The following is a 27,952-nucleotide window of genomic DNA, read 5'->3' as shown; positions in this document are numbered from 1 at the left end:
ATCGCAACAAGCTTTCAAATAATTTAAAATAAACTGCTGAAACTCACAAACTTCTAGATATTAGAAATTCCCCTTGCAGCTTCCACGGCAGCTTCCCCGTGCTAAAAAGGAATGTGTAACTGGGTGCTAATCTGTCGCTTGGAGACTGGGCAAAAATTCATGTTGCTTTCTTTCAGCATTTCTGTTGTTTGTTTCTCTTTATTTGTTTGTTTTTTTCCGGAAGACACCCAGACCTGAAAGAGACCTGATAGAGACCTGAAGGAGACCTGAAAGAGACCTGAAAGAGACCTGAAAGAGACCTGATAGAGACCTGAAAGAGATCTGATAGAGACCTGATAGAGACCTAAAAGAGACTTGACCCGCGCACGGTGGCGGTGAGTGTGCACGGACCCTCATTGTACCACAGGGATACCATCGTAACATTTTGAGAGTTTCATAAACTTCAAAATGGCGGTCGTAGTTGGAACGTGGTCATTTAGTAAAAGAGCTTTAGAAGTTATTGCCGAGGAGTTGACCAATGGACAATCTTATATAGATGGCTTAGAAAAGGGAATTAATGGTAGGTCGTTATTCTCTCTTTCAAACTAATACCAACTTGTTTTATGGAACCCTAAAACGACCTCTGGACGGGCTTTGGACTGTGAAAATTGGAATTCAAAATTTTTCTTGCTGGAAACTTGAAAATTTAAACCCAAAGATTCCGTGGTAAGATGCGAATGTATTACTGGAATACGGTCTTTAAAGTGCTTATAAGCCTTTTCACAATATTTTCAGAATTGATTCTTTAAATAGTGAATAGTTGATTGTGAAAATAATTCGTCATTTGAATGTCGGGTCTTTGAGATACGAAGGTTTATATTTCCAATATGTTAATGACTATGACGTAACATAAGGGATTTGAGTTATTTTGTGGCAATTTTTAATATTGAACGCTGGACGTTTTTTGAAAGCAAATTTGTAAGAACTTTTACGTGAGTCACGAGTAAAAAGGTGATGCTTTTAAATTACTGTATTCCAGAACGAATGCAGTGCTGTATATTAAATGATCCCTTATGTTACGTCATAGTCATTAACATATTGGGAATATAAACCTTCGCATCTTAAAGACCCGACATTCAAATGACAAAATATTTTCACAATCAACTATCCACTATCTAAAGAATCAATTCTGAGAATATTGTGCAAAGGCTTATAAGCACTTTAATTCTCCCTGGTACTTATATGTATACACAATTTTTAAAACTAGCCGTGGAGGATGATCCAAAGACTGGGCCATATTTAGTAGGGCGTGGTGGATATCCCAACTCTTCTGGGATACTAGAATGCGATGCTGCCATCATGGTTGGGGAAGGATGTCAGTTTGGAGCCGTTGCTGGGTTACAAGGGTAAGTTCTAATCCCTCCTGTCTACTCTTCTCTTTTCTTCTCCTCTCCTCTCTCCTCCTCTCCTCTCCTCTCTTCTCCTCTCCTCTCCTCTCCTCTCCGCTCCTCTAACATTTATTGATAAACTTTCTTTAAAATACTTTAATCATCTTTTATGTTTACCTGATAATTCTCTATCAAAACAAGCTTTACTTATTTCCCAGTCTTTACATGCAGAAAATAAATCTTGCTATTATGTAAACCTTTTACAAATGTTATCTTTTTATAACATAGAAAATGAACTTACAGATGTCATCTCTAATTCTAATTTGGAGAAGTATTATGTAAAAATGCAGGAATTTTACTTCAGTCATTGGAAAAAACTCGTAAACAATTCAAGAAAATTATGCTTTTATAAAACGTTTAAGGAATTTTATGAATATGAAATTTATCTGGATAAAATTCAAAATTTTGAGCAAAGAAGGCAGTTCACCAAATTTAGAATTAGTAATCATAAATTAGCTATCGAAACAGGCAGATACAACAACCAAAATATATCAAACGATCAACGTATATGTTTATTCTGTATGAACAATGAAGTTGAAACAGAAATACATATGTTGTGTAACTGTCCTCTTTATAATCAAATTCGCCGACGATTTTTTGATATGATAGAACCTGAAATATCTGTTGACAATTTTAAAGATCTTAACATAATTCGTAACTTAATGATCTCTACCAATGACAAGGATATTTTTTATTTTTCTAAGTTTATATACAAATGCTTCATTCTTAGGAATGAATCATAATAATTGATGTAATGTATTAATGATTACTTTTGATAAATTTATCTTTGATTATTATTACCATTCAATTAAGATCTTAGTATATTTGTAATACTCATACCTATTTTTTTTAAATATGTTACTTTACATATAGATATATATAGATATAGATGTATAGATATTTTTCTTATTACAATGTATTTGTAAAATATAACAACAAAAAAATCCCTGTTAATGTTCAATGCTTTAGCAATACCTGTAAATTGTAGGTCATGCCAATAAAGCTATTTCAAACCTCTCCTCTCCTCTCCTCTCCTCTCCTCTCCTCTCCTCCCCTTCTATTCCCTCTTATCCTAACCACAAGAGATGGCATAGTTTTGAGTGGGGAAGAGGGCCTAATCCAGGAAGTCTGCAAAAATGTTTCCCAGGAAATTTTAAAATTGGGGCTATAAAAGTGAGGGCTAAACTCCCTGACCTGAACCCCATGGTCCAGGCATGGTTCAGATGCAACACTTAACTTCATATTTATTTTATAGAGGGTCTGCATTTTTCAAGTCTAAGGGCAGCCTTTATTTACTTTTTTATGTCATGGAAGTGTAACAGTGATGCTTTGTGACTATTGTTAACTAGCATGCTTTGTGGGAGTGTGCTTTTGTGAGAGTGTCTTTATGTGAGAACGAGTTAGTTGAGTTTTGTCAAAATTAAAAAGTCTTTAAAAGCTGGTTATTTGTGTGTTTACAGAAGCTCTGTTGGGGGTATTCAGCAAAATATTTCTCATTGGCACCCTTTATTAATACCACAAGCATGGCTCTTGACTCTCTTGGGAATGGTTGCAATTGTATCAATTCACTCTTAATAAACATTGCTAGTTTTTAACTTACTGTTTTCAAGCTTTCTTGTCATGCTTTTAAATCGCTAAAGTTTACATAATACTTTACAGAGCAACACACAAAAGTATGACTACATTTACTTCTATGCACTGGCTTTTCACAAGCTTTTATATGCCTTTTTTTACCAGCCAGCCTCACATCAAAATATGTTGGTTTAACATACGAAAGCCTGTGCATAGAATTATGCAAATACAATTAAAGTGGTCATACTTATGCTTTTTGATCTGTAATATTGAGTCACTTAAATGAAATATGCTGATGCCCATTTAAATAAATATCATCAAAACTTAAATATTTTTTGCCTTTTTATGTTACATAATTTATCACAGAGTTGCAGTTCCATTTTCTGTAGCACGTCTGGTTCTGGAAAAGTGCCCTCACAGTATGGTAACTGGAAATGGTGCCAAAGACTTTGCACAAGCACATGGGATTACCATTGAAAATCAAGACACATTACTGACATCAAAAAGCTTAAATGAAATGCAGGTATTTTTTAACATATTACTTAGATTGACAGGAATTGCACTGCATTATGGGAGAAACTAGCAAACATTGAATCGAATCAATATGGAATTTTTTCCCAAACTTTGTCTGCACATTTTTCGGGCATATTTTCTTCTGTGTAGGCAATATTTACATATATAATTAATAATACATTTGATCAAGCTTGGTATACAACATGCAACATTCAACAAAACCTTCACCAGTTTAGTTTCACCTTCAGAATTTTTTTTACGTGAAAAGTGGTCAGGGGTGCATACAGAATTTTTAAAAGAAGGGTGATTGTTACAGCTAGGGTTCCTCCTGTCAATACCACAGGATATCCATAAAAGATGGGAATTGATGAAAAATAGAATCTCTAATTAACAGAAATTAAAATTGAGAGTAGTCTTCTTTGCAGCGGTCATTAGCTTCGGTTCCAGATCCTCCTGGGTACTTTACTAGCCGTCAGTGGAGAGGGTCCAGGAGGATCTGGGACCGAAACTAATAACGACTGCAAAGAAGACTAATTTGAGAGCTTTAAGTGATGAATGTTTTCAGTTATAAACACTTTTCTTAATACCTTTGGTGCAAAAGTGGGTTGGGGAGTGTGGTGCCTAGTCATCCCTTATCACCACTGGATCTGCCAACCATTGATAACTTAGGGTAAAACTTTTTCTTTTACAGAACTATAAAGCAAAAAATGATACTATAGGTAAGTACTGATAATCATTTTGAGATAACTATTTTAATACAATTAGCTAAACAGGCTAAATAAGTTTATGCTTGTTGTGAGGGGGGTGGGGGTGGGGGAATAGGGCATAATTTAGAAAATATATAAAGCAGACAACAGAGTATGAAGAAGACTACCTTAGTGAGGGGATGAATAGACAAAACAAGACCAAATATAATTTATTGAATATTAGCAAAAGAATACTCGGCCCATCTTCTCCTCTTAAAATGCAGGGTTTAAAATAACAGCCAGACATCGGACAATGTCTGGCCAGATCTGGGTCTTGTCCAGTGAAATCCTCACCTTATCGATCATTTTGACCAGTAATATTTAGCTGGAGATGGGGCATAACTAAGCTAAGACTAATTTGATCTGTGATCATGACGGGCAACTGATCAGCGGTTATTTTAAACCCAGAAATGGGTGACTTGATTTCTATATTATATATCTTTTTTTTTTTTCTTTTTCTTTTTCTTTATTATTTTTTTAAAATTTCTATGTTATATATCTTTTTTTAGTTTTTTTAATATAAGGTGCAACTGCATATGCCTTTTCTCCAATATTGAACATGATGTGATCGTGATGTAAACGTGATAAAACAGTCTCGCTTCAGTTCAAACATCTTTTGCTCATCATGCCATATATGGTGTTGTTTGTACCAAAGCTAGACCACAATGCATCATGTTTATTGAACTCGGAAAAGGCCTATGGTATAATGATTTGAACGATTAATTTTAAACCATTTCAGGCGTTATTGTTCTTGACGATGCTGGTCATTTGGCAGCAGGTATTTAAAATAATAATGATGATGATGATGATGATGTTGATGATGATGATGATGATGTTGATGATGATGATAATGATGTTGATGATAATTTTGATGATTTTGATGATGATAATGATGATGTTGTTGATGATGATAATGATGATGATGATGATGTTGATGATGGTGGTGTAGTGATGGTGGTGGTGATGATGATGGTGATGGTGATGGTGGTGTAGTGATGGTTGTGGTGATGGTGATGGTGATGGTGGTGTAGTGATGGTTGTGGTGATGGTGATGATGATGTTGGTGATGAAGATGATGCTGAAGATGATTGATAATGATGATAGTAAAAAATAGTAATATTATTATTATATAACAACAATATGTTTCTGTTCTTTTGGTTGTTCATTTATTCTGTTTATGTGTTATAACATGGTAGGTGTGAGTAGCAGTGGTATGCCATGTAAATTACCAGGTCGCGTAGGAGACTCCCCTCTTCCAGGATCTGGTCTATATGCTGACAATGAGGTAAGTATCTAAATTGCATTGGAAGGTAATAAAGGGTCAAGTATATGACAATTTGTATTTCATTTTCCCCCATTTCCCTGGGAACTATATGACCCTTCAGGCATCTCCAAGTTAAAACAGTTTTAAAATGCACCTAATCCCTGATACAATACTAGCTGTATTGATTCTACATAAAGTGAATAGTTGAATGGTGAAATATAATTCTTCTTTTGAATGTTGCATCTTTAAGTTATGAAGGTTTATACTTGCAATATGTTACGTACTGTGACGTCACCCCAGGCTTCATTAAATACAAATTTTGACTGGTTCATACAAACAGTTTTTAAAAAGAATCATTATTATACTCAAGGTTTCCACAATGTTCATTGTAAACCTGTAAATCTCATAATGGCTCAGCGGCACATTCTTACCCTAAATGGGCAGTTACAGCTCCATTAGTAATCTAGCTTACATTTACATCTTAAGCAACAATATATTGTTTCTTTTAAGAATAATTAAAAATGAAAATAAAAATAACTTTTTTTTTTTCAGATTGGAGCTGCAGTTGGTATGTGAAAACTCTTCTTAATGGTTCTGACTTCCCTTAGTTACCATTGCTATGTCCCACAAGCTAAGAAATCATCTAGTATATCTCAGAAATTAAAACTCTGATCGTGGTTAATTGATTATAAATTACTGATTCAATAGTTTACTGTCTGGTGAAAAGAATAGAAAATTGCCTCGTAATCCTTGTATAGTATTCTTTGAAACAGATACTGTAGTGGTTTGTGGGACAAGATTTCAATTCAATTGGGAAAACTGCTACTGTCACCAATAGCCTTAGCCTCCTTCGCAGCCGTTCTTACGGTCGTCACGCAACGTTAAATTCCCTCCCCACAAACGTCTGCTTACTTGAGCCGAACATTCCTTTCCAATTGTTATCGATGCGACATCATGGGCCAATCAAAATTGGCCTATTGTCTTATCAAGAGCCAATCAAATCCTACGTTAGAAATTTTGCGACAACTTGAAAGGAATGCCGTGTGCTGTCAAAATTTGCTTTGGAATTATTTTGAAAGGCGACAACTACCGACAAAGAAGATAAATCGAAGAAGTGTAAATATTGATGAGTTGCGATATTACTACGACGATGTTGTTTTCCGATTCTCTGATGTTCAGAACGTCAAAACATAGTGCAGTGGCAGGGCTTGATAAATACGCGATTTACCATAACCAGTTGGTAGATTTTTTTTAGTTGAATGTATGCTATTGGATGTATTTTACAAGAGAAAATGCGTGACATAACCGGGGTCAAGCTAGAAAATCGTCTCTCCTTAAAATAAAACAGAACCTGTCAAAAAAAGAACAGAAGTTGATTTGAAAACCCCGCGCTTTCCTGAACATTTTGGTATATAATTCATAGGAATTTGTTAAAATTTAGAATCGTATTTTTGCTGATTTTATAAGCTCATACTATCTTTTGGCTATACATTCGCATCTTATGGTTTCTCAGGATTCGTAGCCTGGAAAACACGCTAACTGCGGCCATTTAGGACGTTGTGTCATACCGTTTACTTGTGCTATATAACTTTACTTTTAAACACAACCTTTTGCTTTGGAAAGAGACCGAAAAGAGCAAATACTCCAAATGAATAGGCAATTTTTTCCAATGAACACTACAAACACGCTGAAACACTTCTTCCAAGGATGCCATATTTGTTCTGTGGCTTTCCGCGAAATATCGACCAATCAGCATAAACCTTCTCGTTTTTAGTAGGTTCGTGCTGATTGGTCAATTTCGGGAAAGGAATGTTCGGCTCAAGTAAGCAGACGTTTGTGGGGAGGGAAATGTTGCGTGACGACCCTAAGAACGGCTGCAAAGGAGACTACAATAGCCTATCATTTCATTTATTTCTTAGCCTCGGGCGATGGTGATAAAATGATGCGCTTTTGTCCAAGTTTTTATGCTGTACGACTCATCAAACAGGTTTTTATCCCACCAAACTCTAGTCTCCCCCACAGCCGCTGTGGGGGAGACTAACCAAACTCGTTTTTTATCATTTATTTGTGTCCTTAAGAGTATTTTTTCATGTTTTCTCGTTGTTCTTTCTACAGGGTTTTTCTCCTCAACAAGCTTGTGAAGTAGTAGTCAGAGAAAGCCAAAGAAAAGCAGGCACAACAGACAAACCTTTTGAAATGGCTCTCCTCGCGGTTGACAAAATGGTAAGACCGATATAGCAAATATGGAGGACTTGATAGATATCAGTAGACAAGATTCTTGAGAGGAAAGAAGGAGAAGATGCTAAAGGAAATCGTAAAAAAATATGTCATAAGTAGGGCAGCTATCGCCTCTTAATTCCCATCCTTCCGCTCCCCTTTCCCCCTCCCCTTCCCCCTCCCCCTCCCCCTCCCCCTCCCCCTCCCCCTCCCCCTCCCCATCCCCACCTTGCATTCCTTAAAAGGCCGATATTTTTGACGAGTATTAATTAATGTATTATATTCATATTCATACAATGACAAGACGGAAGAATATATGCTAGCCTGTGTAGCAACCCAGTGGGTTAGGGCTGTTCCAGGCGTGCCTTTTAGGCTGTATAGGCTTAAAATATGCTGTTAAATCGACAAAGTTTGGTATCCATATCGTTCATAATGCATTTCGAGCTGGGTATGCAACAATACCTTCACCAATTAACCTTTTTTTGAAATAGCTTTGTCTTGATTGTATTAAACTGCACAGGGTGATATTGGTGCAGCCACAACCGTATCTTGTTGGCAAGAGATAGATGGTACAAAATACGATGGATTCCCTTACACAGTTTGGAGACAAGGCAGTGGTAAAACCGAAATCAAGGTACAAGCTCCTTTAGCCTTATGACAGGACGTCATTACATCCTTTGTGGCAAACCCCAGCATGCAACACTCGTTGGATTTAAAAAGAAAGGTATAATCTTTAACGCTAGATACTAAATGTTATAAAAGACAGGGGCGGATCCAGGGGGAGGGGTGCAGAGAGTACGCACCCCTCCCTGGTTTACCTTCCTTTGTGCCCCAACATCGAAGATAACCAATACAATAAAATGTTTTTCCCTTTGATTCTAAGGGGTGCACCCCTCCCTGGGTTAACTTTGCGCGCAGCACCCCTCCCTTCATGCGATAAGAATACGTCGTACAATCATCACGTGAACACGTCGTACGTGACGAGAGAACACGTGAACACGAGAGAAGTGTTAGGAGAAGCACGACGCGTAGCGGAGTGCTTCTGGACATTTCTCGAATGTTCTGCCAATCCCCAAGTGCTTTATAACGACACAGCACAGCAAGCAAGTTTTTTATTTCTTTTATGAAATACAAATTACAATAACCGTTATTTTAGATAGGAATGACGCAACGGAAAGTGCGCGCGCGTGCAATGTGCTCTCATAAAGCACGCGCTCCAAGCCAATCCAAGGGAGCACATTAAAATTTTGTTGGTGTAAGGAAAGCTATTGTTCTTGGTTGATCTATCGAGCGCGCGCAATCCACCATGTGACAGGCGTTCCTCGTAGTGTTTTGGTTTCGGCCGATCCGAATGGCCTACGATCGTGACGATCGTGTAAGGAAGGGAATGACGCTCCGCTCCTCGCAAGATATTCGTCGGTTTTCGGAGTAAATTCGCTAGCCCGACTAAAGCAAGGAACGCCTGCCATGAAGTGTAGCGCGCGCACGTAACCAAGCACTACAAGGAAAGCCTGTCATATCTTAGATTATTGCGTACGCTATAGAAATCGAAGATAAATCAACACAATCAAAATTTTAACGTGCTCCCTTGGAGAGCGTATAGATTTCTAGAATATGTTTTGAATTGTTTTAATGAAAAAGATGCACTAGTCTTTTACGAGTCAAGGGACAGGGCGGGGAATTTAACAATAACATGGTGTAAATCACATACACAAAAGTTATGAAATAAGAACAAAGTTCGGATACTGACAAATAGTAGCTATTTAGAGACTAATAGTTACTACAAATACTCTCTTTGCAAAGACAAATTCAAAAAAGACTATCTGTGTCTTTGTGTAATGAATGTTCTGGTTGAGTGATAAGCACTATACAGTGTGTGCAGCCATGCGACTCAAAATCCATTTAGATATGATGAAGAAATAGAAAACGCGCGCGCGTGCTGTGTGCAGTCATAAAGCACGCAGGGATTGGCAGAACACGCAAAGCGGATTGCTTCTGGACACTTCTCGAGTGTTCTGCCAATCCCCAAGCGCTTTATGACGGCACACAGCACGGCAGCAAATTACACAATAACCGTTATTTTAGATAGGAATGACGCAGCGGTAAGTGCGCGCGCGTGCAATGTGCTCTCATAAAGCACGCGCTCCAAACCAATCAGAACGCGACATTCATAACAGTTATTTTATGATTGTCAGTATCAACTTTATTTTTATTTTATATTTTTACTGCATGTTTTCTTTATAAGATTCAATCTATTGAAATACGCGTTAAATCTCCAGTCTCCGCGTTAATTCCTCGCGGGGGTCGGGGGTTTCAATTGACTAGTGCATATGTAACAGAATCAAAAGTCATTTACATTATTCTCCTTTAGACGTTCGCCACCAGAGTTTCGTGGAGAGCAAAAGACATCCCCTAAAAGAGCAAGCACCAAACACACGAAAACGGCTTTGTAGATCATTGTGTCTTGAGAATGAGTGACCTGTTGACTTCAGTGCTATATTTAATGATTATTCGCCGAAATCGGCGGAGTAAATACCGTCCAATATCCACCTATAGAGAACCAATAAGAAAACGGCGCCTTCTATGTAGGTTCCCTTGTTGGTCTATACCAAATGCTGTTATATTCTTTTAAGAGACAGCTAAATATAACACTCTTGTTTCGAGAAAAATAGACAAAACGGATGGAGGCGATATGATCTTAGATATATTTTGATATTAGTTTTAACGACCGTCGGCCCTGACTTGAGTATATCTTCTTGTTTAGCACCATTAATATTTTTCAAATGAGTTTGTGCTTTTGGGGTAGGAAGAGACCTCATATTCTACTGGCGGGTACGTCCGTTCTTGTCTTTTCTCGTTTCTTTAGGTCCCGGGAGACAGACATGACGCTGATTCGTTTCGTTTTCAAAGTAAACACTATATAATATTAAATCAGAAATAATGAATGAATTCATTGACGGAAAGGATCGTGATTTATTCTGTTCTATCATATTCTGTCATGTTTATGGTCAGTGTTCTATCATGTTCGTATTTTTTCATGTTTTAACTCGTTCTTTCAGCAAGACCTTTCTTCTCAAAAAACTTGTGAAGCAGCGGTCAGAGAAAGCTTTGATATGTTATATTTTATCATATTCTGTCATGATTTATGGTCGGTTTTCTATCACGCGCATATTTTTTTCATGTTTTCTCGTTCTTTCTGCAGGGCTTTTCTTCTCAACAAGCTTGTGAAGCAGTGCACGAACAGAGAAAGCCAAAGAAAAGCAGGCACAACAGACAAACCTTTTGAAATGGCTTTCCTCAGTCCCTTTTGACAAAATGGTAAGAGTACGTTATAGAACAAACGTACGTAGAAGTGAGACTTGATAAGAGACTTGATAGTAGCACTGGTAGACTTGAAAATCATCGTTAAAGCTTTAAGGTGGCTCGACCCAGTTTTCAAAGTGCGTGGGTACTTTAATTGAAACGGCTATAATTCAATAGAACATGATATTTCCCACACTTGCTACACATCAACCAAACTGTACAATGATGCTAGTTTGGTTAAAATCGGAGTATTTCTAGCGTCGAAATTAGGATGTCCTTGACTCTTTACATTTCGCCAATTATGTCGAAATCCAGTTCCAAACTTTGAAAGCGATTTATTAAACTTTAGGATGCGTTCATAATGTATGGAAATTTGAAATGTCCAGAATAATTCCTAACACCCCCCCCCCCCCCTTAAAGTCATGCAAAAACAACGAGCAGCAGCAGGTGATATCGTATGAGCTGCATTTATAGAACCGCTCTTTAGGTCCATCGTATAAAACTTGAGTATAATGGTGATACTTCTTTCTTTAACAAGTTAGATTTTGTTTATTAAATCGTATGATTAAATGAAGACCAATATTCAACTATTCCACCATTCAACTATTCACTTTATGTAGAATCAATATTTAAAGTACTGTCTAAGGCATTCCGTGAACCTTAAGCATTTTAGTCTACAAAGGGAAAATTGAAAACTCTTGGTCGATAGGTAGGATAATCACAGGTAAATCACAGATCCAACCCTGAAACCGCAACCACTGGTCTGATCTAAGTCAGGGCACGGGTAAATCACAGATCCAACCCTGAAACCCCAACCACTGGTCTGATCTAAGTCACGGCACTGGTAAATCACAGATCCAACCCTGAAACCGCAACCACTGGTCTGATCTAACTCAGGGCACGGGTAAATCACAGATCCCAACCCTGAAACCGTAACCACTGGTCTGATCTAAGTCATGGCACAGGTAAATCATAGATCCATCCCTGAAACCGCAACCACTGGTCTGATCTAAGTCAGGGTACGGGTAAATCACAGATCCAACCCTGAAACCGCAACCACTGGTCTGATCTAAGTCAGGGCACGGGTAAATCACAGATCCAACCCTGAAACCGCAACCACTGGTCTGATCTAAGTCAGGGCACGGGTAAATCACAGATCCCAACCCTTAAACCGTAACCACTGGTCTGATCTAAGTCATGGCACAGGTAAATCATAGATCCATCCCTGAAACCGCAACCACTGGTCTGACCCAAGTCAGGGTACGGGTAAATCACAGATCCAACCCTGAAACCGCAACCACTGGTCTGATCTAAGTCAGGGCACGGGTAAATCACAGATCCAACCCTTATTTTCACATCGTTTTAACTTAGTATTTAATAAAGACATACACAATTATAACACTAGATCTAAGAACAATATCCGTAAGAGTGCTTCTACTAGAAACTGGGGTCACTGGACATCGACAAATTTTGCCTCAAACGACTGGAATGATTTAGACTTATCAATTAGACAAAGCCCATCATTAGCTAGTTTTAAAAGAGCTTTAAGAAATTTAAATAGTTTTTAATATCGACACTAATAATTTTTAATTAATCCTATTCATATCTCATATATAATATCTATTTTTAATATTTGACTATTTGATATGCGGACACTGAATGTGTGCAACACTCTGCTCTATTGCTACTGAGCACTGTAAAGTTCAGTTGTAATATGCCTAGCTTCTGTGTTGCACACATTTAGTGTCTGCATTCTAACATTGTCATTATTTGTAAATTTACATTTTTGTTATTTTTTATATATTTATATTTTAGTCTTCATTTTTCTTTTTTGTTATATATTTATTTTAGAGGTCTCTCTTGTAAATCACCTTATGGTGACAGCGATAACCTCAATAAAGATTATTTATTATTATTATTGAAACCGCAACCACTGGTCTGATCTAAGTCAGGGCACGGGTAAATCACAGATCCATCCCTAAACCCTCAACCACTGGTCTGATCTAAGTCAGGGCTACCCCTTGATTCCCAAACAACAACCACGTGTTTCTCTAATGTTTTAATACCTTCCAAATTAATCTCTACCAGTTACATTAAAACTTTTCGTTCATCACTGAATTAATTATACAGAGCTATGTAATGGAGTTTAATTCCAGGTTATTTTTGGGGTTTGGTTGAACGCCTTGTCTAACCTGGGATAAAAGTGAGTTTCATAATACAGTGATCGTCGTCTGCAGGGCAGTAAAGTTGATAACCATTACACACTTTGCCAACACACGGATTGTTAGCTTTAGTACATTTGGCACCCACAAAGCGGCAATCCGTTCTCTTCTCCTTTAGATAAAAACGAACAAGAAAGATATTTGTTAATTTGGAGGCATATTACTAATATACTATCATTCAATCATGATATAAGCTGCACGGCTGTTGTTAGCGTCATCAGCATATTGGGACAATTTGAAATGGGCTGTCATATGTGAGCTTTCTATTATCATCATCATCATCATTATCACCATTATCATCATTATCATCATCACAATCATTTACACTGTCATCATCACAATTATCACCATCATCTTCACCACGACCACCATCATTATCACCATATTCACCACGACCACCATCGTCATCACCGCAATCATCACCATCATCATCATCACCATCAACACCATCATCATCATTATCATCATCATCATCACCATCAACACCCCATCATCATCATCATCACCATCAACACCATCATCATTATCATCAACACCATCATCATCATTATCATCATCATCATCAACAACAACAACACCACCATCATTATCATCATTAAATATTGCCTAATAATGTTGGTTAAATGTTGAGTCAAATGTTGAGTCCAAAGTTGGTACCGTTTATCATCGTTCGCGGCCAACGAATGCTTGTTAGATAAATATTGGGTCAAGTTTGATTGTTGAAACAACCTTTGGCCAACATTTCCATTGTTCTTATAGTTTGATATGGTACACCAACATCCAGCCAACATTTGCTCCAGGGCACTACACATGCGCATTTCAGTACACTTTTTATTATACCCAATTAATATATTATTTAAAAACCTCCCTTGGTCATTACTAGAAATGTTGTGTCAAATGTTGCTTCGTTTGTCACATCATCTACTTTTTAGACAGAAGCCGGAAAAGTTACTTTGTACTCATTACCTAAATTGATAAAATTGGGTTCCTCACTGAAAAAAACGTATCAAAAATATCACTTACGAACGGATTGTCATTGAGGGTCCCGCCACCAGAGTTTCGTGGAGAACAAAAGACATCGCCTAAGAGAACAAGCACCAAACACACGAAAACGGCTTTGTAGATCATTGTGTCTTGAGAATGAGTGACCTGTTGACTTCAGTAGTGTGATCAGTTTGTGATTCAACGTTCAGTTTACCAGTGGTATATATACTGTGAAACGCTATTAAAAGACAGATAAATATAACCCTCTTCATGTCCTTGAGAAAAGATAACACGGAGGCAATAGGTCCTGGGAACAGTCTTGACGCTGATTCGTTTTGTTTTCGAACTGATCAATATGAAATAAAATATTAAACAAGGAATAAACTAACGGAAAGGATCGTGATTTATTCTGTTCTATCATATTCTGTAATGTTTATCGTCGGTGTTCTATCGTGCATATTTTTTCATGTTTTAACACGTTCTTTTGGCAAAACCTTTCTTCTAAAAAACTTGTGAAGCAGCGGTCAGAGAAAGCTTTGATATGTTATATTTTATCATATTCTGTCATGTTTATGGTCAGTGTTCTATATCATGTTCGTATTTTTTCATGTTTTAACTCGTTCTTTTGGCAAGACCTTTCTTCTCAAAAAACTTGTGAAGCAGCGGTCAGAGAAAGCTTTGATATGTTCTATTTTATCATATTCTGTTATGTTTATGGTCAATGTTCTATATCATGTGCATATTTTTTCATGTTTTAACTCGTTCTTTCGGCAAAACCTTTCTTCTCAAAAAGCTTGTGAAGCAACGGTCAGAGAAAGCTTTGATTTGTTCTGTTCTATCATATTCTGTCATGTTTATGGTCGGTGTTCTAGGATGTACATATTTTTCCATGTTTTAACTCGTTCTTTCAGCAAGACCTTTCTTCTCAAAAAACTTGTAAAGCTGCGGTCATAGAAAGCGTTGATATGTTCTATTTTATCATATTCTGTCATGTTTATGGTCGGTGTTCTAGGATGTACTTATTTTTCCATGTTTTAACTCGTTCTTTCAGCAAGACCTTTCTTCTAAAAAAAAACTTGTGAAGCAGCGGTCAGAGAAAGCTTTGATATGTTCTATTTTATCATATTCTGTCATGTTTATGGTCAGTGTTCTATCACGTGCATATTTTTTCATGTTTTCTCGTTCTTTCTGCAGGGCTTTTCTTCTCAACAAGCTTGTGAAGCAGTGCACGAACAGAGAAAGCCAAAGAAAAGCAGGCACAACAGACAAACCTTTTGAAATGGCTTTCCTCAGTCCCTTTTGACAAAATGGTAAGAGTACGTTATAGAACAAACGTGGAAGTGAGACTTGATAAGAGACTTGATAGTAGCACTGGTAGACTTGAAAATCATCGTTTAAAGCTTTAAGGTGGCTCGACCCAGTTTTCAGAGTGCGTGGGTACTTTAATTGAAACGGCTATAATTCAATAGAACATGATATTTCACATACTTGCTACACATCAACCAAACTTTACGATGATCCTATTTTGGTTGAAATTCTATTTTGGTTGAAATTGCCCGAGATTCAAACCCGGGTCGCATTTAGTTTGTGAAAGTCGAGCGCCCTCACCCCTACCCCATCCGCGTTTCCAACATTTTTAAAAAGTTTAAGAGCTTTAACCTTACCCTTCACCATCGTTGGCCCATAAAAGGCGGGTTTATATTGAACAGACCTCTTTACTGATACAGCGCCCATCTTGAATTCTATTGTTATAAGTTAGAGAGATGCAATGCCAAGGGAACAAATATTAGAAAATTTATAGACAGCACAGCAGGAGTGTCTTTTTATATATAACAACTTTACGTTATCGAATGTGAAGCACATCTAAAAACCAATTGAATTTGCTGGTAGTTGGAGCGATATGCAAAACACCAAAGCGTGAAATCATTTGAAAAAGTAACTTCGCCACTCTATACTTTTTAAATATGTCCTACTTTTGCTCCCTGGGTATCGCATAATTCAAGATGGCTGCAGTATCAGTGAGTAAAAAGGTCTATTTGTTGGATATTCACAGAGTCTGTGCTTGTTAAGCCAGTAACATTCACTGATCCTTCGTGGGACGATTTTTCTTCAAAATCTAGTTTTAAAACGATGGAAAATCAGATCTGCGAAGAGGTTAGTAAAAAAACCCAAATTTGTTTTGTTTTTAATAAGCTTTTATTAGCGTAATTTAACGAGATTTATCGCGACGTCTCCACAGAGAAAATCAATAATCAAAAGGCATGCATATATGTACGAACATTTGACCTTCAATAATAAACCTAATTTGTCAGAAATAGTTGTTTGCCTCGAGTCGATTATGAAGGGACATTAATTAAATGACATTATAGTATAGTAGTAATAAATTATGCGTTCGATGTTTATAATGATTCCCGCCAAGGGTATTGGATATTTTTCTCTTATTCTCTCTTTGACATTGTATATAGAACAGTTAGAGTGGCCACACTAAATCCGTGAAACAAATACGAATTTTTAATTAGCACTAAATAGTGATAATTAAACAATAGAAAACAAAGGATTCTGTATGAAATAGTACTAATTAGTATTATTTAATGTTCACGGTTTTTCTATTATATAAAGATTTTATAGAAAAATAATTTGGATTGCAAGTCCCTAAATCTATCAATATTTGCAAAAATGTTTTCTTCACTTTTGTATCTGCTCAACAGATGGGGAATATTTTTGGAGCAAAGCGTGTTTGGTGCAGGCTGATTTATTCAAGGTACAGACCATAGATGGAAGTTGGTAGTTTGCAAGTATTTATTACGGGTATCCATGCATCATAGCTATTCATTATACAGCTCATTGTGCAAGGGCGGATCCAGGGGGGGGGGGGGGGGGGAGGGGTGCAAAGGGGGCTGAAGCCCCCCTTCAGAGGAAAAAAACAAAACAAAACAAAACTGAAGATTTAGATGCTTTTTTATTGTTTTCCGTTGTGTTGACGGAATAAACTCAATCAGTCCCCCCCTAAACTCAATTAGCCCCCCTAAACTCAATTACCCCCCTAAACTCAATCAGCCCCCCCCCTCAACTCAATTAGCCCCCCCCTCAACTCAATTACCCCCCTAAACTCAATCAGCCCCCCCCTAAAATTTTGGTTCGATCCACTCTTGGTGTGATGTCATTTTAATCAATATGGTCATTTTTGGATAACAAGGAGGTCTTCTTTGATATCATTAGTCTCGGCCCATGTGATCTTCGACGTTTGACATAAGCCTATAGATAAATTTTTATATTGCCTATAAATAAATTTTTGATCAAAAATAGATAACAATAATAGTATAATTGTAGTTTTATTTTTAAAAAAACTTATTAGATATTTTTGTTGGTATTATGGGCTGATATTTTACTCGTCTGTGTTTCCCTTATACCCAAGAAAATGTGCAATACAATGATACCTCTATTACTAGACTACCTTTGGCGATCAGGGACTGCCACTGTAATGGTATATTCATTGCGTACTCGACAGAAAAGAGAACAAAATTGATCCAACAAGCCAAGGGTTCAACGAAAATGGTAATCAGCAGGACGAACCATTGGATAATTTCTACATCGAGTCTTACGGTATGTAAGAAAGTCAATCTTGTAATAGACGTCTTTACACCTTGGGCGAACTGTGTGTCTCATTTTAGCCGTCCACCGGTCATTCTCTTGTGAAGATTCTTCGTCTCAGTAGTATCCATATTCATGAGTCTTCTCATGCGCAACCGCTAAACAAAAAAACGATACTCTAGAGAAAGATATGTGGTCTGAAATGGGAAAAACATTAAGCCCTAAGAAGATGTATTTGTTTTATTCGACGTCAGTACTCCAGTTTCAAGTTCTCCGTTGCTCAGGGTTAGCCTCGATGTTGTGCAGAATATTGATGAGTTCCAGTGAAGGTCGGTGGAATGTAAAAATTGTCTGTATTGAGGTTTTGCACCATCACGTACCCAAGCCAATAATACTGCTTGGGCTACCTGTGGTTAGAAGTCAGAACAATAAAATCCCTCTGCTCTTGGGAAATTTAATTCTTTCTTATGTTAAACGATTGTATTGTTCCTGCCATCTAACATGGCGATCGTTACGTGGAGGTGCAAAACCGTATTGTTGAAGTTGTGCATTACTTATATTTGTTTAGAAACTGATACGAGGCTAACCCTGAGTAAATGAGTCTGTAATCAAGGAACACAGCGATAATTTGATCACTGCACGGTTTCTCTTTTTTAGACACACCCTGTAATGATCATTTGTGCAAAAACTATGAAAGATGCACGTATAAAGGCATGGGCTACAAATGTAAATGTACGCTATTCAAGTACGGAAAACCATGTATTAGCACCAAAGGTGAAAAATGTTTTCCTTGTTACATCGTATTTTCAATCCGTTGACTTTGAATGAAAGCTTTTTAAAAAATCGTCTCTCACCTCTGGGGTGTCAGGTTCAATAGGTTGCTATCAATAGACGTCACTTCCGGTAATAGCTGCGTGTTTATTGGCTTGTAGAATCTTTTAGGTTGTTTTGATCTCTCGTTTTCTGGTTTCATGTCGTAGAAATAGACAAATACAATAGTTTGAGGAATTCTTTTAAATGTTTTGACTTAAAACATCGGTTAGTTGCCGCGTGTTTGTTCCCAATCAACTCCAAAAAGTCACGTGATTGATAGTAAGCTGGACTTGGCATCACATGTGAGAAAAGTTTGTTAGGTCTCACCATTCATTCGAGGGCTGTCTCTCCGTAAAACCTAACACGCTAAATTTCAATTCGATCTGAGTTAGCTGTGCCCTGACTTAGATTAGCCCAGAGGTTGTTTCAGGGTTTGATCTGTGAGTTAGCATGCCCTGACTTAGATCAGCCCAGCGGCTGTTTCAGGGTTTGATCTGTGAGTTAGCCATGCCCTGACTTAGATCAGCCCTGAGGTTGTTTCAGGGTTCAATCTGTGAGTTAGCCATGCCCTGACTTAGATCAGCCCAGAGCTTGTTTCAGGGTTCAATCTGTGAGTTAGCCATGCCCTGACTTAGATCAGCCCAGAGCTTGTTTCAGGGTTCGATAAAATTGAAGTATTTTCATTAAATATATTATCAGTTTGTGACAAAGACTCCTGCAAATACAACCAAACTTGCCCCGCATTGGAGGATTGTTACAAATGTGATTGCAACCTGTTCAAACTTGAACAAGTCTGTGAATATGCCGGTAGGTTCAACAGTTTCATATGCATTTTCCTTTACAGTTAGGACACTCGAACCTTTCTTATTTCCTGAACTCAGTTTCTACTGTTTCAAACACTTGATCTTAAATGAAGCATGGAGTTTGAATACGCCAATGATCAAAGTAATTCTTAATCCCAATCGAATAGCTAAAGGAATGATTTGCAGCGTGTATCTTTTTTTTAAAAAAACAGATTTTTTGACAAAAATCTCGAAGTATTCACGGTTTGATTGTCCTCACTCTAACGACCTGTTTCTTTCCTGCACATACATCTCATGACTTTGCTTGCTTTTTTTTACAATAGGTTTTTATCTTCTGTTCTCTGGTTTAATCACTTTTTGTACTATAGCCATCTTTCTCTTCATTTTCGTTGGCCGTCGACGTGTAAGGCGGATATATACTTTTGGTCCTTTTCAGTCATTCGATTAATCGGTTATGATAACGACTGAGGACAGTCAATAACTGAATAAAAGGTAAGCTAATATTTATGTATCAGTTCTAACAAGTACTATACTAATTATATACACTCACAAGCAAGGGCGTAGCCAGGGGGTACAGGGGGCCCCCCCTCCCCGCCCCCATCAGCACGCTTTAGAAACCTAAACATCTATGTAGTCACTTGATTAGTTCGACTTTTTTTTTGCGGATTGGCTTTGAAAACGTAACTTCTCGAAAAACGGATACATGTGTACATGAAGACGACAATTATATTTTGAAAACGAATTTTTAAGAATATCCTGATACGTGAGGACTGGGCCTAAGTGATCATACATAATACTCCTGTAACCAGAGTATTGAATTCGAGTTCCGTAAATTGTGGGACGCACCAAAAGTACGAAGAGTACTAAGGGATTTTGTAATCTTTAGATAGAACACGACCCCCAACGCCATGGGCGTGTGTGAGAACATTTCCCTTAGTTTTCCATCAATGTTTATTCGGGTGATAAGTCCTGAGATTTGAGCAGATTGACTGACAAGGTGATGCTTATGGCAAATGTTGTTCTCATTGACAGGTTTCTTGACTGGGTTAAGTGAACAAACCTACAGCAAGTGACAGATCCTAGGCCTAAAGGGACACACGAGTGCTTAAACACTTGCGCAGGAAAAATGGTCAAGGAAAAAAAGACACGACCTCTGATAAAACCAGGCAATATCCTAGAAGCATCTCACGGGGAAACTACAACTGACGTACACATTTGTCAGCATTAAATCTAGTCCACTGTTGCTAATCTTGATTTTTTTTCTGACTGCTGCTCCTTCTGTATTAGATATAATTTGTTAAATACCAATTTAAAATACCATACCATATTATATTTTAAACATTTTTTATATATTTATATATTTTAGTATTTTTGTAATTAATTTTATTTTAGATTCATTTATCAAACTATTCATCTTATTTTCTCGGAGTTATTAGCATGTATTTGCTATCTTAAATTCGAGTGTGAAATAAAGTTTATTGTTTTGTATTGTATTGAGTTCGTGCTGCGCTATACCAACGAAACAGTACGGAATGGAAGGGCGGAGAACCTGAACGTAACGAAACGGATCTGATCGAAACGGAGTTAAACGGAAAAGAACAAAAGAACGGTACGGTACCGATCAATGCAAGACGAAAGAGAACGGAAGGAACAAAATGGAACATACGGATCAATGCCAAACAGATCTAGATTTCAAACAGCCTTTACATCAAAAAACTAGTTTCGTTAAAATTTTTGGGGTCGAAATTCCAAAGGAGAAAAGTCGTTCCCCCTGGCGAAACTTTTACTTTCATCGAGGAGTGTCATTGAACCAAGTTCAACACAGTCATTGGACATGGATTATCGATCATCACACGGTAAAGTGTCATATTTTCCAACAGCTAAAAGTAAATATGAATGCTTTAATTAACTTTTCGTATGTACAATACTGAAATATCGTGAACATTCATTGGTCTCTTCTAGAGTAAGCTCACTTTTTAAGTACTGGAAATTCATTTAAATATATTTGCATCGTGTACAATGCTTAAGTGAAATGTCTTACTAGGCACTGGTTATGTGAAACCCAACTAAGTTATCTACCAGATAAACACTATCCAGCACAGTCCTGTTGTACGAAGGGTGAATAGTGCTATCCAACATATAAATCCTATTGTATGGATAAATTTATTGGATAACAGCATTGACTTATCCACTGGATAAGGATTTATCCGTTGGATAGCGCTATCCACCCTTCATACAACTAGGCCAATGGGGATAAAAGTGTTATACAGGAACTAGTTATCCATAGGATAAAAACCAGTAGATATCTCCTATTTGAGCTTCAATTCAAACCATTTGGATAAGGTGTATCTGCTGATAAGGATTCATTTGTGTGAGTGATAACAATTTTCATGCAATGTGATGATTAGAATGTTGAGTGTCTGCTTTGCAAGCCATGTATAAATGTAGTCGTAGGATATTCATATCAAGATTTTGGTCCACACACCACACCACCTCTATTTAGTGTCATTCTCGGATGTTATCTTGGTCTGTGCACCACACCACCTCCATTCAGTGTCAGTCTTTGATGTTATCTTGGTCTACACACTACACCACCTCTATTCAGTGTCAGTCTTGGATGTTATCTTGGTCTGCTCACCACACCACCTCTATTCAGTGTCAGTCTTGGATATTATCTTGGTCTGCTCACCACACCACTCTATTCAGTGTCAGTCTTGAATGTCAATTCTTTCTTCATGACTTGAACATTGTTCTTTTCTTTCTCATGTCTCATCTTCAGTATCTCTAGCAGAGTAACTTCTTTCTCTTCTTCATTATCATCTTCTTGACTTCTCCCTTTTTGTACCACAGTTTTGGGTTTGGGAACGGTTTTTGCATAATTCATTGCCTGGTAATATATGAAATCACCAATACTTGCTAGAATTTATTCTGCTAATAAAGACCTTAATTAGGCTCAGGTAAAATGTCAAACTTCACATGAGCCAAACCTAATTGAAACAATGGATAACAAGACGGTCTTCTTTGATGTCATTAGGTTCGGCTCACGTGAAGTTCGACATTTGACCTGAGCCTTTGCATCTGGTTTTACATTAAATTACTTGATAAACTTGAGATACATACAGCTTGTCGCTTAGCCTCTGCTTGTAGCTGTCGTGTCGGAGCAGGAAGTGGGGCTGCTTTCTTCTCCCACTGCTTTCTCCTAGCAGCATGTTCTAGACGGATTATTTCTGCATATTGTCGTTGCTTCATTGACTTGGCAATCTTGGAAAAAAGTGGAAAATCAATTAACAATTTATTATTTAAAACATTAACCTTTCAACATATCGTTTTATTCCTAAGTCAAGTGAAAATGGCTTTCTAGTTGTTTACACATTATATCAGGGTAGGGTCAAACATTCTTGTACATCCCAGGTTTCTAACTGGTTAGACTACCCAAAGTTAAAATGCATTGTTTTCATTCTACATTTTGATTGGCTCTTGCTGTCTAACTGATCTAATTGGCCCCGGTTTCAGTAGTAGCACAGTAACCTGTCATGCCTTTCATCTTGATGAGCAGTTGACAATAAGACCATAGGTAAACCTGCATTGAATGTAAATCCTGTAATCAACTTACCTTTCCCTTGTAATCCTTTGATTCTGTATCTGGCCCTAAGCTACCCAGCATATCGACTTGCTCATTTTTTATCTGCCGATATTCTTTCAATGTGTATGGCTTAAAATCAACAGGTTTTTGAATGTTCGAGTGATTCCTAGTACCATCAGATAGCTTACTTGCTCTGTCATTTTCACTGGACAAGAGCTGAGTATTAGACAACTGAGGTTCAGAAACAAACTTTCTTTCCAAGCCCGAGTCTCTTTGGTACATCTGTACAGGATTAATGAACTGGGAATTTGTCAATGACTGGGATAAAAGATAGTCATGTTCAGGAAAAAATTCCACTTGGTCAATAAGGGGTCTCCGTTGATACACTACTCCTGGAGGTGCAGACTGAGATGCATAACCTTGAATTTGTGTAGACGGAAATATAACATTTGATTGAGGATTGGATATGGCACTCGAGGTTTGATATGACTGGTGTCCATAGTTACTGTACCTTAAACCAAAATCTCTGTAGGGTACATGATATGGTTGATTCATATAGCTTTCATAGTTGGGAACTATAGTTTGGTTCATATTTGCATAAGGTGACAATATACTATAGTCCGACACATCATAATACCCACTTTTATCAAAGTTCGTGTATGTAGTACTATTTGATCGTTTAGATGAGAACGAAGAAGAAGATTCATTGAATTGGTCATATCGTTCCAAGTCTTCTGTCATGTTTTCTTCATTTTCTTTCTCCTTTGAAATCCTTACTTTACCTTTACTTTGGTTCGTATTACCTTGTTTTAATTTTAACTTTTGCGAATAAAGAGCAGCATAACTGCTTTTCCCTGGTTTTCGGATAAATTCTGCTTTATTTTTGTCGATAAAGTAATGCTTAACTTTAGGCTTTTGTTTGCTCTGTGGTTTGTTGTTGACAGTTGAAGCTTTCTGTTTAACGTCTTTAGACGACAGTTTGGAAGAATCGGCACTCTTTGTTAAGTTTTCAGCTTTTACAGAAGGGCCATTCTCACTTAAATCATCAGATCTATCTTCTTGCAATATTGATCTTTCATTGCTTTGCAATCCATCATTGACTCCATCGTCCTTCAACTCAAGAGAGTCTGCCAACATCTGACTTAGTTCATCTTCGTTATTCCTAATAACGTCCCCATTGTCATCCATCACGACAGAGAATTCATTGTTTTTCTGGTTTGTATTTAATGTGTTTTCTTTCGTATTATCATTGCTGAATTTTTCGTTATTTCGTACATTATCTGTTGAGTTTTCTTGGTCCAATATGGCGGCCAGTACGCTGGGATCAGAGGCCAGTGTTTTAATGATTCCTTGGTCTCGATTTTCCTCCTTCTCGTTCTCCTCCATGCATCAATTAATTGACAAAGCCTAGAGAAGTTCAACACGCTGGGAAAATCTTTGATATTCAGAATAATTTAAACGATGCACAAATTATTCATTTCATGACAACGAACATTACAAACAACAACAGCCATTGCTAAGGCTACTAATTTGAAAAATGGAGGGGAGGGGTGGGTCGTAACCAAACACACAGGGAACCCAGTTCAATACCAAATACCATATAATTTCTTTCATAGAAAATGATCTAACTCTAAACTTGTGAAATAAAAATCCAATAATAAATTGAATCCGAAATGGGCTAGCTTTGTTCCTCTGAACATACTATTCAAGTGAAGACATAATATATGTCTTTTGTAAACTTTAGAATCCAGATTTTTTTTTTGCTTTTTTTAAAAATTCTTGAAAATCCAGATTCATTTCTTGGAAATGCTACAGTTACGCATTACAAATATATTACTAGAACGATGGGAAACATTCTGTACAACAATATTAGTTTATTTCTTTTGCACTAAATGTTAAGCCCCTGGATTAGATATAGCCAAGTACAAATGCAGCATCCTAATATTGTACCTCGTACTTTGACATGTACTCTGAATTTAAAAACTGATATCACTCATGGCTGATTTCTTTGTCAATAAATGACATTTTTGGTAATACAAAAAGCATAGTCATTCCAAGACGGATGTATGCATTTTAAAGCTAAAACGAAAAGTAATGTCTTTTATCCAATGGTTAAGCCAATCCCAAAACGAGACTGATGCTTAACATGGTTGACCATTCCACTCAAAACGAATGTAAATGGTAAAGGTAACAGTCTCTTTTCAAAAACAGCCGCAACTGTCCAATTAGTATCAACCATTCCACGAAATACTACATTGGCTTTGGGAAGATCCAGTTGATATCCTAGACTAACGCAGCTATCTTTAGCACGTAAATTATATTCGTATTCCACTCCAACTTGTACATTTTCATTTCCTTTATGCCAGTAACTCAAGTGCCAACCAGCTTGACCAACTGTGGTTGTCGCAGCCCATTTATCAGCAGTATAGCGACCAGCAAGAGACATTACAGCTACTTCTTGTCCTGAACCATAGTGATAGAGCAGTTCGCCACCCAGGTCTAGTTTGGGGGTCATGCGCTGGAGGTAATGGGCCACTACAATACCAGACTCATTTAGAATATCTAGGTTACCCACAGTTAAGTTTGCTGTGAAATCATTGCCACGATATTCTCCATCAGCCTGTACTAGCACCCAAGTAGACTTTTGTGTCTGTAAAGTTATTAAAAAAAAAGTTATATTAGAATGAAAACCAAAAAGGAGAGAAAACACAAAAACAAGAAATGGAAAAACAATATTTAATATATTTATATGAATTTCAAATATGAATGGATCTTTCAACCAAACGTCATTAATTATTTGCCAGGGCTTAAAATAATTACAATGGCAGGTCATGATGACCAGCAAAGTTTTAAGATCAGGGTTCGTGCTGAGGTAACCACTTAAAATTCAAGGACTATTCAAGGAGTATACAAGGACCCAAAAATGAATTTCCAAGGAGTATGTTCAGCTAACTATGCCAAGGTTTTACACAGTGGTTGCACATGGCCGACTTTCAGATTTTCTGATCAGTTTTCAAGGAGTTTCACTAAAATCGTAAAATTCAAGAGTTTTTCAAGTGCCCTTGAAAACTTGAATTAAATTCAAGGAGTTTTCAAGGAGTTTAAGGAGTAGCATGAACCCAGTAAGATGGTCATACCTCATTTCTGGCTCAACAATACTGGTCAAAATGACATGGACAAGTTCCAACTCTGGCTGGAAATTGTCCAATGACCAGCCATTGTATTATAACCACTGCTATCACATCAATGTTAAATACATACCTGTATCACACATTTTCCTCTAACTCTCTTAGTCAATTGGTGGATTATCTGTGCATTTAGACTTCCTGTAGTGTCTATGTCTCCTAGTAAAACTGGGTAAGCCTGTTGAAATAATAAAAATATTAATGATTAGAGAGAAATAATCAATGAGATTTTTTTCCACTTCAATAAAAAAATACAGTCAAAGATTAATTTAATTTTGTAGGGGAACTGAAAAGGATGATTATTTTACCTGTTTTATAAGGTGAGTATATATTTTCAACCTCAGTTTCAGACGTTGAAAGTTTGACTTACTGTATACATTGGCAAATATGCTAATAAAGAATAAAAAGTCATACATACCTCAGAAGGTGAAATTTGCTTAGAGCCCACATAGGTTGCAGCAAAGTGGTATGAACCTGGTCCCATACCACTGAGTTGAAGAGAATGGCTCACTTGAAAATGGTTACTCAGTCCTTTGTTAACCATTAGCTTGTATCCCTCCATTGGTTGAGGAAACACATCTACAATAAAAATGTAAGCAAAAAAATCCCTGAAATATCTCTGGGCTACTCAAAGTCAGGGCATTGCTAACTCACAGTTTGAATTAGAATTAAGTTTGTTAATTTTATACAGAGAAACATAAACCAGAGAACCTGGAAAAACCCCTCATATTAAGTGAGAGACCTAACCTCTAGTCACTTATGACACTTAGTCCAGGAATCAAATCAGTGGTAGGCTATCCCTATCCCTCCCCTCCCCCAGGAATCAAATCAGTGGTAGGCTATCCCTATCCCTAACCTCCCCCCCCCCCCCCCCCCCGAGAGCTTGTTTACAGGACCTCCTTTAGTTTCATCGAATCAAGGCTAACTGCACATCTAATTTCAAATACAAAAGCCTCCTTGATATTAAATCTATTAAATATTAAATTTAAAAGAAATGCCCACATGGCATCATGAGTACAGCCAGAATAAATAATGACTTATGCAATGGCTGATACCAAATCTACTAGAGTATAATCAACCAACCTTCCTAAACTAACTATTCCGTTATCTTATTTACCTCTTCATAAAAAGGAAAAGTAATGTTTTAAAGTTTTAAGCTTTGATTTTTATCTTCGCCTAGTTGATCACTGAACTTGATTGAGGCAAAAGTAAAGCTTGTAGACTTACTTGAAACCCCCCCAAAAGGCTTGAAAATTTCAGTCTCAAGCGCTTTTGAGCCAAGTCAGAATTAATAAAAGAGAAGGGGCAAAAAACAGAGGTATTAAATAAATCTTCATCGTAAAGAAAATCAGTATCGTGTAATTCAAACCGTTTACATTTCACCGGTATTTTTAAGTAAGCTGACATACTTACGTACCTTTACACTTCTTGTGTAATTCTTCGAAGGAACCCGGGTTTTTAGATGCTTCTGCTTTCACAGGAGCTTGCTTAGGTTCTACTGGTGGAGGGGCAGTCAATGGAGGTGGAGGGGGAGCAAGAGATCCTCCAGAAGAGGAAGGAGGATTGGATGCCGCAAAAACGTTCCCCATCGTTTATCAAAGTGCCATGTGCAAGAAGAACGAGATTTAGAAAAGCCTCGATATATCCTCGAATCTGATTGGTTAATTTTACTAACCACGGGCGCCATCTTGGACGATGACTAGACGGAAGACTGGACTCTACCTTTTTA

The 27,952-nt window shown here is 37.4% G+C and overlaps 5 protein-coding genes across 11 annotated transcripts; 2 read left to right on the top strand and 3 right to left on the bottom strand.

The window, feature by feature from the left end:
• Window positions 1–393: 393 nt before the first annotated feature.
• LOC116289987 (uncharacterized) lies at window positions 394–12,957 on the top strand. Of its 5 annotated transcripts, none has more exons than XR_016119481.1 (11): window positions 394–559; window positions 1,247–1,385; window positions 3,366–3,522; window positions 4,204–4,231; window positions 4,998–5,036; window positions 5,455–5,543; window positions 6,075–6,090; window positions 7,442–7,509; window positions 7,638–7,745; window positions 8,260–8,463; window positions 10,111–12,957. XR_016119481.1 is itself a non-coding variant. In XM_089028446.1 (10 exons), exons 1-10 carry the CDS (start codon window positions 448–450, stop codon window positions 8,395–8,397), a joined length of 894 nt encoding a protein of 297 aa, XP_088884572.1. In that variant the 5' UTR covers window positions 394–447; the 3' UTR covers window positions 8,398–12,957. The 5 variants fall into 5 exon arrangements, 1 of the variants encoding a protein (XP_088884572.1); XR_016119482.1 differs by having other exon boundaries at window positions 8,260–10,648; window positions 10,942–12,957; XR_016119484.1 differs by having other exon boundaries at window positions 395–559; window positions 10,942–12,957.
• Window positions 10,954–20,698, top strand: LOC116307523 (uncharacterized). 3 transcript variants are annotated; one of them, XM_089028459.1, is made up of 10 exons: window positions 10,954–11,057; window positions 15,443–15,558; window positions 16,302–16,402; window positions 16,957–17,009; window positions 17,757–17,851; window positions 18,094–18,168; window positions 18,497–18,613; window positions 19,352–19,459; window positions 19,779–19,947; window positions 20,488–20,698. In XM_089028459.1, exons 3-9 carry the CDS (start codon window positions 16,379–16,381, stop codon window positions 19,901–19,903), a joined length of 597 nt encoding a protein of 198 aa, XP_088884585.1. In that variant the 5' UTR covers window positions 10,954–11,057; window positions 15,443–15,558; window positions 16,302–16,378; the 3' UTR covers window positions 19,904–19,947; window positions 20,488–20,698. The 3 variants fall into 3 exon arrangements, with proteins under 3 accessions (XP_088884585.1, XP_088884591.1, XP_088884596.1); XM_089028465.1 differs by lacking the exon at window positions 18,094–18,168; XM_089028470.1 differs by lacking the exons at window positions 18,094–18,168; window positions 18,497–18,613.
• Window positions 13,087–14,467, bottom strand: LOC116307524 (U-actitoxin-Aeq6a). The gene is made up of 2 exons (XM_089028473.1): window positions 14,288–14,467; window positions 13,087–13,376 (listed from the first exon to the last, which is right to left on the bottom strand). The coding sequence occupies exons 1-2, from the start codon at window positions 14,390–14,392 to the stop codon at window positions 13,230–13,232; spliced, it is 252 nt and encodes an 83-aa protein (XP_088884599.1). The 5' UTR covers window positions 14,393–14,467; the 3' UTR covers window positions 13,087–13,229.
• Window positions 20,699–21,336: 638 nt separating the features above from the next.
• Window positions 21,337–24,549, bottom strand: LOC116307532 (uncharacterized). Its single transcript, XM_031717808.2, has 3 exons — window positions 23,069–24,549; window positions 22,576–22,716; window positions 21,337–22,342 (listed from the first exon to the last, which is right to left on the bottom strand). Exons 1-3 carry the CDS (start codon window positions 24,422–24,424, stop codon window positions 22,154–22,156), a joined length of 1,686 nt encoding a protein of 561 aa, XP_031573668.1. The 5' UTR covers window positions 24,425–24,549; the 3' UTR covers window positions 21,337–22,153.
• Window positions 24,550–24,892: 343 nt separating this feature from the next.
• Window positions 24,893–27,853, bottom strand: LOC116307534 (mitochondrial import receptor subunit TOM40 homolog). Its single transcript, XM_031717810.1, has 4 exons — window positions 27,641–27,853; window positions 26,642–26,802; window positions 26,300–26,401; window positions 24,893–25,688 (listed from the first exon to the last, which is right to left on the bottom strand). The coding sequence occupies exons 1-4, from the start codon at window positions 27,810–27,812 to the stop codon at window positions 25,140–25,142; spliced, it is 984 nt and encodes a 327-aa protein (XP_031573670.1). The 5' UTR covers window positions 27,813–27,853; the 3' UTR covers window positions 24,893–25,139.
• Window positions 27,854–27,952: the final 99 nt, after the last annotated feature.

The sequence above is a fragment of the Actinia tenebrosa genome, unplaced genomic scaffold (assembly GCF_029948245.1).
Source record: "Actinia tenebrosa isolate PJP-AT-01 unplaced genomic scaffold, QUT_ActTen_1.0 PGA_scaffold0__85_contigs__length_37466705, whole genome shotgun sequence".
In the NCBI taxonomy this organism is placed as follows: Eukaryota; Metazoa; Cnidaria; class Anthozoa; order Actiniaria; family Actiniidae; genus Actinia; species Actinia tenebrosa.
This window is presented reverse-complemented; position numbering and strand designations above follow the sequence as displayed.